Genomic DNA, 15,640 nt, shown 5'->3' on the forward strand with positions numbered 1-15,640 from the left:
TTGGGATATAGGGTGGCAATACAATGTTCCTGACCTTCTCCCACTCATCCAGTGGAGGTCTGGTTAGTGTTTTGTCTTCTCGGTCTTGACCCTTCTTAGTTAGTCCTTTTTGCACTAATCCAGTGGAGGTCTGGCTAGTGCTTTTTATCCTCGGTCTTTCCATCCTATTTGACTATTATTTATTTGATGTGGTGCCGGTTTACGGTGGCACTCGTAAAAAGGGGAGGGGCATTATCTTACAATCATACGGTTTCAGTTTATTATTATTATTATTATTATTATTATTATTATTGTTATTATTATTATTATTATTATTGTTATTATTATTATTGTTATTGTTGTTGTTATTATTATTATAATTATAATTATAGTTATTGTTATTGTTATTGTTGTTGTTATTATTATTATTATTATTATCATCATCATCATCATCATCATCATTATTATTATACGAAACCACTATGCAGATTACGTTAATACTTCAATGGAACAAGTGACCATTGGATTTAGAAGCTAAATTCGTAAAACTGATAAATTGGATGACCAAGTTCGTTGTTACTCTAACACAATTGCATATAATTGGATTAGAAATAAAGCATCGAACCTGAATGTTTCCCCACAATTCCAATCAATCGTGAGATCAATCCAAAAGCTGGCCTCTTTACCAATAACATTTCAATCAACGGACGATTATTTCTACCTCGCCATTTTACATCGAGAATGACTATCGAACAAATCCGCCCTGTCTTCTTGACTTAACAGATTATTTGTTAACAAGTTTGCCCCGTTAAGATGTAATCGGTAGAAATGACCACACGTTTCTGGTTTGCATTCATAACATGACAAGCGTAACTTTAAAATATATATTTTACTTGTTACTAGCAAGAAAAGACGTCCTGATTCCACTTCCGTTTGATTAAAACTTGTTTTCATTTTTTTTTTTGCTGCAGACTATTTATTAGTTGACCATTTGTGCACAAATCCCAAGAGGCATGAGAGCCTTCTACCTTGTCTGAAAGTGACAATGTTCAACGAGCGAGATCTTATGATCTCTATTGATTCAAGTTATGACAACAGGACCATTGCCAGCACCCTCAAAATGCAAATTCGGATGGTTCGACGCTTGAGGGAACAGCTCAATGAAGTTTCCGGTCACGGTTATGGTCTTTGGTGTGGTTTCAACTGAGGGGCACGTTATGCCACCTCACATATTCGAAGTCTGCTTGAAAGTCAACACCCAAGTACACTTGGATATGGTCATCCTCTGGTGCAATTAGGTGGCTGCTGACAGACCCTAGATTTTACAACAGGACTCGGCACTGGTCCATAAGTCCAAAGAACACTCAGGCCTGGCTTCAGAAGAAGTGCAATGACTTTGAACCCTTCTCTCACTGATCCCCTCTCTTTCAAACTGAACCTGCTGAACTACTTTCTTTGGTCATATCTCAGAAACATCACCAACATAACCTCCCACAACAGCAAAGCTAGCCTGATCACCGCCATCTGCCGAGGATTTGTCGAGCTCTTGCCGGCGCTTCTGCAAAAAGACAAGTTCCCAGTTCTGAAGTCGTATCGAAGCGGTTGTTGGCTGAGGGCGGCTAAATTGAATAGATGTCAACCGTACTACATAATCAAGTTATGTTAATTGCTTTCTTTAATGCAAGTTTTAAAATAAATCTGTAGTGTTTGTTTCATTAGGGCAAGAATTTTATCGGTCTACTTTGTATATCGGTGCTTGTGCAGTATAATTCAATCTATCTATCTATAAACTACTAGTATGTCGCCCAGCATTGCCTGGTCGTAAAATACGCTTAAATATGATATTTCGATTAATGCAAATTTCGTATTAATTATTATATTGTATTGTGGACCAAATACACGAGTTGGACAAAATAATGGAAACACCTGACATTTTGACTTGAAATTTTCTAATATGATTTGAACAGTTAAAAAATGAAATATTTTTGTGTGTTTTGTTTTATGATGTTTTCTAGTGAAGCTGGTATTTAAAATAGTTGTTTCTTTTTACAGGTGTTATCATAATATACAGAAATGGGAGACCTTTCAGATTTTCAAAGAGGACAAATTGTTGGAGCTCGTATGGCGGGCGCTAGTGTAACCGAAACTGCTCAAATGCTTAGTGTTTCAATAGGTACTGTATCAAAAGTGATGACTGCTTTTAAAAAAGAAGTGAAAACTTCCTCGGCCAAGCAAAGTTCTGGTAGAAAGAGAAAGCTGTCTGAAAGAGACCGTCGAGCTTTAAACCGAATTGTGAGAGTAGATCGCAAGACTACTGCCCCTAATATCATTGCTGAACTCAATGAGCACCTGCAGAACCCAGTTTATACAAAAACAGTTCGCAAGGAGCTGCACAAGGATGGATTCCATGGAAGAGCTGCAATCAGAAAACCTCTTCTGTCATAACCAATGTTTCAAAACGCCTAGAGTGGTGTAGAAACCTCCAGAATTGGTCAATAGAACAGTGGAAAAACGTGATCTCCTCTGACGAATCCTCTTTTACATTATTTCCGACCTCTGGCCGTGTGTACGTTTGGAGACAACCCAAAGAAGCTTATGATCCAACCTGCCTTCTTCCAACCGTCCAGCATGGCGGTGATTCTGTGATTATCTGGGGAGCCATTTCTTGGAAATCTGCAGGGCCAATGATCTCCCTTCATGGAAAAATTAACAGCCGCGACCATTTGAGAATTTTGAGTGACCAAGTCCATCCTATGGTTAGGGAACTGTTCCCTGATGGAGATGCCTTTTTCCAAGATGATAATGCCCCAATTCATACAGCTAGAATTGTTAAACAATGGTACGATGAGCACTCTGATGAACTAGAACATCTTATCTGGCCACCACAATCCCAAGACCTCAACATTATCGAGCCTTTATGGTCGATTTTAGAGGTTCAACTAAGTAGATTTCCACCGACATCGTCTTTAAAAGAACTGGAGGCTGTTCTAACGGAAGAATGGGCAAAAATTCCTTCGAAAACCATTCAGAATTTGTATGAATCAATACCTAGAAGATTTAATGCTGTACTTGCTTCAAAAGGTGGACCTACACCATATTAAAATAAATTTCTTTGATTTGTCAAGGTGTTTCCATAATTTTGTACAAACCCTGTATATAGTAATGGTTTAAAAATTATTTGACAATAAAAAAAAAAGCACTGAAAATCGAAACAAAAGCGTTTAGCCTATGATTTACTTTTTTTCATTTTGACATTAATAATTCCTGAGCAATAAAAACATGTTTGCTGCAAGGCTAAAAATTATATCTTCAAGCAATAGCTATTACGTTACGCATGCGTATTCGTAATGGCGTCATTCGACCGTCACCTGGGAAATTCCTTTTTTTTTAAATTAATTTTCACACTTTTGCATCGATTTTCCCCGGTTAAATCACAAATATAAATGTTTGCATGTGTTCCAACACCCTATATATTAAGTTTAATGTTTGTAGATCTAAAACTGGCAAAGGAGTTTGGTAGACCATTTTTCAAATACATATGCATACATCTATATATATATATATATATATATATACTAGCATTTCAGCCCGGCGTTGCCCGGGTGTTTGGAGGTGTATGCTGAGCAAAAAAAAAAAGTAATTTTTTTTTTAATTTGACCCCTATTATGACCCCTTAAAATTTATAGTTTCGGGCTCAAATCACTTTATTAAGTTAGATCCAGGTTCAAGGAACCTATATCTAAAATTTCAAGTGTCTAGATCCAAAATTGTCGGAGGAGTTTGGTAGAGTTCTTAAAGGTCAAATCGTTGAAATTTGACCCCTTAACAGCCAAATTTCTGGCTGACACCCGTCACATCGATTTTCCCAAATCTCAGTACCCGGTATTTCAAATTTCGAGTCTATAGACTAAAAATTGACAGAGTTAATACGTAGGGAAATGTACACAGACAGACAGACACACAGACAGACAGCATCGTTTACTTTTATAGATATATAGATATATTTAAATAAGGGAGTAGTCACCAACAACGTGTATTTTTTAACATTATTTTATTATTCCGTGTCTTGGTTTTTCATTGAGAATTATGTTTGGATCATTGTAATAATGTTTTAAGTCATTGAAATCGTTTACGTACGTTTCAGACGGTCTGATGCGTCCTCGTCAGAAATTATTTTCAAATGTGTAAAAATGGCGATTTTCGTTAGTTTGAAGTTTTTCCAAGGGGTGGAGGCTTGTAAGTGTTTATTATACATTGGTATGCTGAATTTTTATTGCTGTTTTTTTAAAGAGTTTTTTTTTTACTATAACCTTTTGCCTCAATATTACGCAAGTATAAATAATGTAGAATATCTGCATAGAAGATAATTACACATAGTTGTAAACTAAAAATGATCATCCTATAAGAAAACCTAAAAAAAAAAGTAATGAATGTAAATGAATGTTTAAAAGGATATGCACATTATATAGTTTTTTTTGCAAAGTAATGCAATTCCACGACCCATATATAAGAAAGTAGTCTTTTCTTTTTATATAAATAGAAAAAAAGGTTTTCATAGCAATATCAATAAACACATATAGATATATAATTGTGTGTATATATATATATATATATATATATATATATATATATATGTGTGTGTGTGTGTGTGTGTGTGTGTGTTTATTTGTTTTTGTTAGCGATACTTTATTTGAATGAATTCAATTATTCATACGAAATTGCATTTTTACCTAAATTCGAGTTGGGAATAATTTTCTCTTTGACCATTTTGGTACCCCCTTAAATGGGGAGCGGTATATATATATATATATATATATATATATATATATATATATATATATATATATATATATATTATTTTTAAAATATAATTATTCACTGACACGTGTTTTGGCATCTACGACTCATCAGAGTGGCTGGATCTAGCGAGGCTCGAAATCGGGACCGCATAAGAAGCCTAAACCTCTACCACGCGGCTGCCTCGCCTGACTACTAAATGTATCGCGTTTTTATGGAGATGTTTTTATTTGTTTTTGTTAGCGATAGTTTTTGAATGAATTCAATTAGTCATACGAAATTGCATTTTTACATAAATGCGATATATATATATATATATGTATATATATATATATATATATATATATATATATATATATATATATATATATTGTGTGTGTATTCCCATATATTTTCACTTGTTATCCCTTTTATTAAATATGAAATCACCTGACCGTCGAAGGAAGACAAGATGCTAGCAAACTCGAGTCTAGCAAATTCCATAGAATTTTGTAATTATAAATAGGCTATGTTAAGGATTCTTAAGGTCCAGGGTAACTAACTGACAAAGTATTTAAAACCGCTATTTCGAGATTTAAAAAATGGCGGGTCGCAAATATCTATGTTTTCAATTTTTAAGTAATAGTTCTAGCAGATGTTCTGTCGATGATATTTTTTTTGGTAAATTCAGTAATTATTACTAATTTTTATGTTACGCGTCAGTAAAAAATTGTGTGTGTTACCTAATTTTTAAAATGTAATTATACTGCCCAATAATTATGTTTCTATCAATAATGTAATTATGTGCATTTTACGAATATATATATACATTTTTCTTTTGTTTTCTTGGCTCAGTTTAAATTCTCCCCCCCCCAAGCAAAACACCAACTCTCCTAGCTTAAATGATAAATTCCATGCTCTGTACTAAGGCTAGAGATAAAATACCTTAGGCAGGATAAATTTACCGAAATTAGCACAGACGTGGATTTATTTTTGCTACCGCGGAAGTGAGAAGAAGTTTATTTAAGTAAGCACTTAATATCTACAATTGCCATATGCTCGCTCGTATTAATAAAGAGGCCTCGCTGGTATCTCTACTAAACCTCTGAATATAGCTTATTATCAACTGTTACTATAATTGTAACTGAAATCTACAGTGATCTTAGCTGCGTCACTAGAACTTTTTTCTGAATGGATACAATGATTTGTGCCCAACCTAAATGACTGCCTATAAATATGAATTCCGAATCACGACGAAATAATTGTTTCTCTTTACCTCCAAGACGACTGCCTATATCTAACCTGCATGCAAAGTAGGGGAAAAGGAAAATGTTATTCCTTTCTCCCAAGCTAAAACAATACTTGGAACTCTAAATTCTAATGAAATTTTACTGTATTCTGTAAGTTAATAAACCCGACCTTTGAAAGCTAACAATCTGCCCCCCTCTAGCTGCCACTAAAATCCTACATTACACACGCCTTAGTAGTGAAATCCTTAGCCTCCAGCTCCTAACTTTTCACATGCTAACCGCCTAACAGTCATCACTAAACATCTATTTCTACCTCTGACATGCATTAGAGTTCATTCCTATCCAGTCTGGTACTTACCAGCCAACGTATGCACTCGGATGCAAACCGATCTTCATTACATAACAATGCCTCTCCTAGATGGTATTGCAACGAACAATACTAAACCAAATCCGATACTCCCTGTTATGCAAAACGCTCGATGACTCTTGAATTAAAACTGAAATTATCTCCCTTCAATAGTAGAAACACTAACACAACTTCTATCTATTTGCATCGACTGAAAACTTGCCCAAATATCTATTTTACTTAATTATACATACGGAAAACGCCATGACTTAAAATGTACCTCCAGTTATACCCTTACTGTACTGCATCCACATCTTAACCCTCCTAAATCTAAATATACAGTGACTGGGCAAAATTCTTAGCTGAAATCCTAGTACCTACTCACACTATAACGTTATCCTGTACCTAAATTAACATAAAGTTAAATAGAAAAATCTTAGGTAAAAGTCTTAATCTGCATTAACGCTTTTCTAACAAGCCTGCTAAAATAATTGCTTCCAGTGTATGTCCCTAAATCACTTTTCTAACAAGCCTGCTAAAATAATTGCTTCCAGTGTATCTCCCTAAATCACTTTGAGGAGTGTAACTAACCCTGTAACATTAACTAACCACGAGGGGTCGCAGAAATACCTGGATTAGGACCCAGGCGCGGTGCAAACCCTCTCAGGGTTGATGGACCCAGTAGATCTTCCCATATCGTCTAGGAGAAGGAAAACTCTGAAACTAAACCAAAGGGGAGGGAGGTCTCTCCAGTCTTGGATGACAACCTTCCTAAAGCTGGTGACTCAAACAAATTACCGGTATCCAAACCTAAATTACTTAAGGAGTAGATAGGCTCTGTCTATCGCCCGGCTTCCACACTCCTTTTTGCCTATTAGTCAAGCGCAGAGACACTATCACAGTGAATCGACAAAAAACTTAGTGGTAGATCTTGTTGCTTGTCTAGGGCAATGAATGCCATTTCCCCACTCCCGGCATATCCCACCCCTCAAAACTGGGTACTTGGGAGTGCTTGAGTACCGCACATGCCTGTGTAATTAGATTAGGTTGACCTTCTTCTGATGGGTTGAGGGTATCAGATTGACAGTTCCTGGCTGCTGTTTCCGACTGGTAGTACTAACTCTTTGGTAGCGCTTAGAGCGGCTGCTCCATCAACAGTTGTATAATATCATGATGTTTGTAGTGTCATGTCGCGCATGGAAAGGGACCCTCCACTCATCCTCGATGGGCTTTCCTGAGACCACAGTCCTAGTTGAAGAAAGGTCAGCTAATGGTCTACTTGTGTTGCATGCCCTATACCCTGCATAACCACTTGTTCAGCTCCCCCTTACCTAACTGAAACTCTTTAAAACCATGATGACAGTACAATAAAACAAAATAAGCTTAAACCAGGCCTAGGGACGAACAGATCCAATTTGCCTCTTCCCTTGAGGCTTGCATTCACTAACATCCGTGGGCTTAGAACTAATTTAGCTGATGTTGAAGCATTTCTCCTAACAATTACCCCGGATATCTTAGCACTAAGCGAGACTAATCTACACTCCTCTATCCCCTCTAACTACTTTAACATGCCTGGCTATCTCCCACTATGCCGTAAGGACTCTGACAGACATATGTACGGAATTGGAGTCTACATTCGTAACACCCTCCCCCTGACTAGAGAAACAAACCTAGAAACGGACGATCAATCCTTTATGTGCTTTAGACTAAACATACAACATAACATTAGTTACTTTTATTTTCTCGACCGCTCTCCCTCGACCCAGGACTGCAACATAATAAACACAGTCTCTGACAGCATAGACACAGCACTCTTCCCCGACACTAGCGCACAAGTACAAGTATTTCGTGACTTTAATGTTCACCACAAAAAACTGGCTTGGATTCTCTACTCACACAGATGCAGCGGCCAGCAAAACACATAGCTTCGCTATATCTCACTCCCTATCACAAATGGTTACCTTTCCAACACGTTTCCCTGACCAGCAAGAAAACACACATCAATTCTAGACCTGTTTCTTACCACAGTTCCCGAGGATTGTATTACAAATGCTGACAGCCCACTCGGAAACACTGATCATGCAGTGATAATAGTCGAAATCGCCCTAAACTCTAGACCCAAAACTGAAGAGCCATTGCTCAAAACAACGAGATATTATGAAAAGGCTGACTGGGAAGCCATCAGAGATCTTATCAGAGATGCCCCATGGGGAAATATTTTTTCTCTTCCTGCTGAACAGTGCGCAAATGAGACCACTAAATGGTTCAAAACAGCAATTGAAGCACATGTTCCCATGCGGAAATTTTATAGCAAGCCCCACTCTCCCCAATGGTTTACTTCTACTTGCACAACTGCCATTGCTCAAAGGCAGCATGCATACCGCAGATTTAACTGACAAAAGTCCAGTTCAAACAGAAAGAAGTATATAGACGCTAAAAGTAACGTTAAGAAGGAAATAGCGACAGCTGAGAGAGAATTTACTGAAACCACTAAAAACGCATCGAAGCACAAAAATTAGGAACTCGTGACTTCTGGAAAATCTACAACAGTGTAGTAAATAATTGGCAATCAACAATTCCCCCTCTAACCAACAATCGCAAGGTTGTTTGCTCAGCACCCGACAAGGCTAATATGCTTGCCAGCCGGTTTGCCTCCAACTCCACACTTGACCCTTCCAACCACCCCCTGCTCGACTTACCTTTGCAGACAGACGTCACGCTAGACGATCTTAAAATCATCCCTGCTCAGGTGGATGCTATCATAAAAAACGTTGACACCACAAAAGCATGTGGACCTGATCTCATCCCAGCTGTGCTATTAAAAACGTGCTCAGCCGAAGTAGCTCCAGTTCTCTCCAAACTCTACAACAAATACCTTAATGAATCATGCTCCGGGCTGTTGGAAAACTGCTTCTCTGGTACCAGTATTCCGCCCCATTAGCCTCCTCCCACTTTTCGCCAAAATATTTGATACTTTAATTAACCATGTTCTAGTCCGTCACCTTATAGATGCTAAGCTTCTGACTAACAAACAATATGGATTTAGACAAGCCCGTTCCACAGATGACATCCTCACTGTCATCTCTGAACGTATATACCATTCACTGGACAAAGCGAGGGAGGGCAGAGCTCTAGCTCTAGATATATCTAAGGCTTTTGACAGGGTATGACATATGGGTCTCTCCAGGAAAATTAAATCATACGGTATCACTGGAAGAATACTTAACATAATAAAATCCTTCTTAGATAAAAAAAAATCCAGGTTGTCCTCGACGGGCGCACATCTAAACAATATGATATAAATGCGGGAGTGCCTTGGGGGTCTATACTTGAACCTCTATTGTTCCTAATGTTTATTAATGACCTCCCCGACTAACCTGCCTCTGAGATGGGTATATATGCTGATGACATCACACTCTATAACAGACATGACAGGAAAACAAATGAACACATAATTAAAAGAAATGGCAAAAACACTAGTTTTAGTCTCTGTCCCATCGACGGAACGTTGCATCCCTCTGCCTGTTCTACAAGTATTTTAATGGTGAATGCTCTTACGAACTGACGACACTTGTGCCCCACGACGTAAATACCCCCGACAAACCCGACAAGCGGCTAAATCCCACCCCTTCACAGTAGAGATCCTTTTACTCCAGTAGTTTCTTCCCCAGAACCGCTAGACTCTGGAATTCCATTCCAGGTCCCTGCTTCCCCAACCGTACTTACATGCAGAAGTTCAAGTGTAAGTGTAAGTTGCTGCCCAAATCCCTACATAGTGCCCCAGTAGTTGCTGCCCGTGATAATAGTCCCCTACACCAAAGTGGCAATGTGCCTTGTTTGGGGTGAAAATGTAATAAAAACAGATTTTAAAAAATTAATACTTTTTATTCATGTTCATCTTGTTATCTTTTACTTCCATCATTTGACTCCATCCTTGTCTCATTTTTTTCTTTTTGCATTCCCCAACCCATCCCTTTCTAACTAGATGTACCCACACACTTACATACAGAAATTTCTACTTTATATATATTTTCCCCCGTAACATCACGACAAGCTTTTGGATAAGAAAAAAAAAAAAAAAAGAACGATTATTTTATATCCTAAATCTAAACTAACCCTAACCCTAACTCTAAACCAAGTACTATTGTACTTTTACTTCTATAAAAAACATATTTGTTGACTTTTTGTTATTTGTGTATTTTTTTTAATTCTCGGCCGTTTTCACCATATAAAGTAAATTGTATCTGCCATTTTCTTTTAAAAACTCTTTCATTTTTTCTGTCTTTTAATGTTACATCTTGTTATACCGAGAAATAATATGTTCCTATTTTAGAGCCTTGTGATGCGCAGTTTAGAATCAGCTGATTTAACACAAAACCGATTATCAACGCCCTCCTCACTCCTCCGCATCCAGCGCAGCTTCTTTAACGACAGCAACTTCCTGCCAAAACCCGTACTAGATCTTCGCTAGAAAAGATTACCTTTCTATAGAAACCTGCGCTGTACCGAAAACCCGATAATCTCTTCATCCTGACGACCTGTTAAGCTTCAAAAGACATATCAAGGCTGTGGGTCTTACGAGAAATTTCAGCGCAGAATTCGATTTTCAAAGATTATATTCTGATCAACTTTAATATTGCAATATTATATTATAGATAGAAGTGAATGGTTGGGGTAAGACGATTCGAAAAGGCAGCGCATACGATGGGCGACGATCACCTACTAAGCAGGACTTGTGTAGAAATTATCATAATATGAAAACCATTAATTATAGATAAATGATGAGATCAGCATGAAGATAGAAAATTATATGTATATTATATAAATTATATGTATATTATATCATATTATATGTATATTATATAAATTATATGTATATTATCTAAAATTACATGTATATTATCTAAAATTATATGTATATTATCTAAAATTATATTATATTATATAAATTATATGTATATTATGTAAAATTATATGTACATTATATAAAATTATATGTGCATTATATAAAATTATATGTATATTATATAAATTATATGTATATTATATAAAATTATATGTATATTATATAAAATTATACGTATATCATATAAAATTATATGTACATTATATAAAATTATATGTACATTATATAAAATTATATGTACATTATATGAAATTATATGTACATTATATAAAAATATATGTATATTATATAAATTATATGTATATTATATAAAATTATACGTATATCATATAAAATTATATGTATATTATCTAAAATTATATTATATTATATAAATTATATGTATATTATGTAAAATTATATGTACATTATATAAAATTATATGTGCATTATATAAAATTATATGTATATTATATAAATTATATGTATATTATATAAAATTATATGTATATTATATAAAATTATACGTATATCATATAAAATTATATGTACATTATATAAAATTATATGTACATTATATAAAATTATATGTACATTATATGAAATTATATGTACATTATATAAAAATATATGTATATTATATAAATTATATGTATATTATATAAAATTATACGTATATCATATAAAATTATATGCACATTATATAAAATTATATGTACATTATATAAAATTATATGTACATTATATGAAATTATATGTACATTATATAAATTTATGTATATTATATAAATTATATATATATTATATAAAATTATATGTACATTATATAAAATTATAAGTATATTACATAAAGTATATGTATATTATATAAATTATATGTATATTATATAAAATTATATATATTATATAAAATTATATGTACATTATATAAAATTATATGTATATTATATAGATTATATGCATATTATATAAGATTATATGTATATTATATAAAATTATAAGTATATCATATAAAATTATATGTACATTAAATAAAATTATATGCATATTATATAAAATTATATGTATATTATATAAAATTATATGCATATTATATAAAATTATATGTATATTATATAAAATTATATGTATATCATATAAAATTATATGTACATTATATAAAATGATATGTATATTATATAAAATTATATGTACATTATATAAAAGTATATGTATATTATATAAATAATATGTATATTATATAAATTATATGTATATTATATAAAAATATATGTATATTATATAAAATTATGTGTACATTATATAAAAATATATGTACACAATATAAAATTATATATACATTATATAAAATTGTATGTATATTATATACAATTATATCTATATTATATAAAATTGTATGTACATTTTATAAAATTGTATGTACACAATATAAAATTATATGTACATTATATAAAATTGTATGTACATTATATAAATTATATGTATATTATATAAATTATATGTACATTATATAAAATTATATTTATATTATATAAAATTATATGTATATTATATAAATTATATATACATTATGTAAATTATATATACATTTTACAAAATAATATGTATATTATATAAATTATATGTATATTATATGGATTATATGTATATTATATAAAATTATATGTATATTATATAAAATTATATGTATGCATATACAGTGTATCACAAAAGTGTGTACACCCGTCAGATTTCTTCTAATATTTAAGTATATTTCTTCGAGGATTACACAAACAAACTGGCATTTTGGCACAATGACAAATAGTCTGTCTTCAGCTTATATGGCAGAGTTAATTTCTTTACTTCTCAAAATAACTCAAGATCTTACCATTAAAAACTAAATCGCCGCCATTTAAAGTAACTACACCCCTAATAAATTACACCCCTACATGCCCGAATTATATACTGCGTGTCATTTTCTCTTCAAAATCTCATGTGATTCATTAGAGTTACTAGTCCCAGGCGTGCATAAGGAGCAGGTGTGTTCAAATTTGTAGTGTAACGCTCACACTCTCTCATACTGGTCATATAAAATTCCAACATGGCACCACATTGCAAGAACACACTTAGGATCCTTAAAAACGTATTGTTGTTCTACATGAAAATGGTCTAGTCTACAAGAATATTGCCAACATACTAAAACTGAGCTGCAGCACAGTGACTAAGATCATCCAACATTTAAAAAGATCATCTAATCAGAGCAAGCCCTAGATAGGTCGTCCAAATAAGCTGCGCGCACGTGTTGAACGTCACATCCGATTACTTTTTTTGAACGATCAGCGTAGGAGTTTTGATTGCATTGCTGCAGAGAGTGAAGAGTCGGGAGGGGGAATTCAACCTGTTAGTTCTCTGACCCTACGCCACCCTCTTCATCAAATTGGTGTGAATTGCTGTCACCCCAAGACAAAGCTTTTCTAATGACCATACATCAAGAAATCACACAGACCATTTGCTGAAGACCTGTCAACAAATCACATAAATTACTGGAATCATCTCCTATGATCTGATCAGATGAAGATTAATTTGCTTGGTTCCGATGGCTTCAAGCATGTATGGGAGCAACCATGTGCGGAGTACAGAGACAAGTGTGTTATGACTACAGTCAAACATGATGGTGGGAATGCCATGGTCTATGGCTGCGTGAGTGCTGCAGGTATTGGAGAGTTACATTCAATTAAGGGAAACATGGACCCTAATATAAACTGTGAAATTGTGTAGAAGAGCAGGATCCCCTCCCTCCAGAAACTGAGTCGAAGGGTAATATTCCAGCATGACAATGACCTCAAACACACCTTGAAGAAAACCACTGTTTTACTGCATAGGCTGAGGGAAATGGTGATGGATTGACCAAGCATATCTCCAGACTTGAGACCGATAGAACATATTTGGGAGATCCTCAAGGACGCGTAGAAATTTTTAAATATCGGCCAGCTACTCGACATTGTCGTGTGGTAGTTGAAGAGCATTCCAGTGAAGCTCTGGTAAACTTCATGTGGAGGAGAGTAAATGCAGTTCTGGATAGTGATGTAGATCATACAAAATATGTAAAGTTGACATTGTGTTTGTTAATAATAATAACCGTCCCCAAGAGATATAATCACTTTTGTAGCAGATGTTTAGCTTTTAATGATTATATTTTGAGTTATTTTGAGGGGAAATTAATTACCTCTGTCATATAAGCTATACACCTACTACTTTTAATTGTGTCAGTATTGTCTCATGAAGAGATATAATTTTATATCTGCAGAAACTTGAGGGGTGTACTGACTAATGTGATACACTGTAATCTCGCTAGATTCAGCCACTCTGATGAGACGACGAAAGACGTGTCAATGGATAATTATATTTTAAAAATATATATATATATATATATATATATATATGTATATATTTCTATAAATTTGTATATATATATATATTTGTGTGTATGTATGTATATATATATATATATATAACTTAACGAAACTTGTTACTTATAGTTGAGCACTTTCAGTTGTAATAAAGTCGGCCAACTTAGCTCACATGCGCAGATAGTCATATAATGATACAACCACTCTGACTGATGCTAAAAAGATTTAATAAGAATAAATGTTAATGTCAACCTGTATCGCATACGGTTTTCGGTAGCCTGGTGGTTCGGGTCTTTGCTAATAAAGCCAGACATGATTCTGTTGCCACGGTTAATCGTGACATCCTGCACTGATGATTCCCGAAAGGATGAAACTCTAGTGTCTGTAGATATTTAATAATTACTATAGTAAATTGGTAAAGGAGTTCGGTAGAGTCTGCAAAGGTCAATTCTGTCAACTTTGACCTCTTGGCAGCCAAATTATCGCTCCAAACCTGATTTAAAATCTTGCTGCATATCTGAATACCATATATGCGAAATTCTACATTAGACCCACAATTGGCTGAATAGTTGGCTAGAGATCGAAGAGCTAAAATCTTATGAACTTTGACACCTTGGCAGCTACAAATTTTTGGTCAAAACCCGATTAAATAGTTTGGCATATGTCTAAATACAATTTATATAGAATTTCAAAGGTTTAGATCAAAAATGAGATATCATTTTTTTATATTAGACCCCAATTTTGACCCCTTTAATTCTTATCGTTTGAGCTCAAATTAAAAAATTTGATCTATGTCCTATGAACCTACATCTAAAATTTCAAGTGCTTAAACCCCAAATTGGCGGAGGAGTTCGGTAGAGTTTTCAAAAGTCAAATCGTTGAACTTTGACCTCTTGACAGAAAAATTTCTGGCTGAAAATCAATCAAAAATATTTTCCCAAATCTCAATACCCCTTATGTCAAATCTCGAGTCTGTAGATTGAAAATTGACAGAGTTATTTGGTAGGGAAATGTA

The 15,640-nt window shown here is 34.1% G+C and overlaps 1 protein-coding gene across 1 annotated transcript; it reads left to right on the forward strand.

Moving 5' to 3' along the window:
• The first annotated feature begins 2,052 nt into the window (after positions 1-2,052).
• On the forward strand, positions 2,053-2,424 carry LOC145247800 (uncharacterized). The gene has a single exon (XM_080109435.1). It carries the CDS (start codon positions 2,053-2,055, stop codon positions 2,422-2,424), a length of 372 nt encoding a protein of 123 aa, XP_079965561.1.
• The last annotated feature ends 13,216 nt before the right edge of the window (positions 2,425-15,640 follow it).

This window comes from Euprymna scolopes, chromosome 26 (assembly GCF_053919585.1).
Source record: "Euprymna scolopes isolate OS-2025 chromosome 26, ASM5391958v1, whole genome shotgun sequence".
Taxonomy (NCBI): domain Eukaryota; kingdom Metazoa; phylum Mollusca; class Cephalopoda; order Sepiida; family Sepiolidae; genus Euprymna; species Euprymna scolopes.

Coding starts and splice junctions, on each gene's coding strand:
- LOC145247800 (XM_080109435.1), top strand. CDS start 2,053: ATGGGAGACCTTTCAGATTTTCAAAGAGGACAAATTGTTGGAGCTCGT.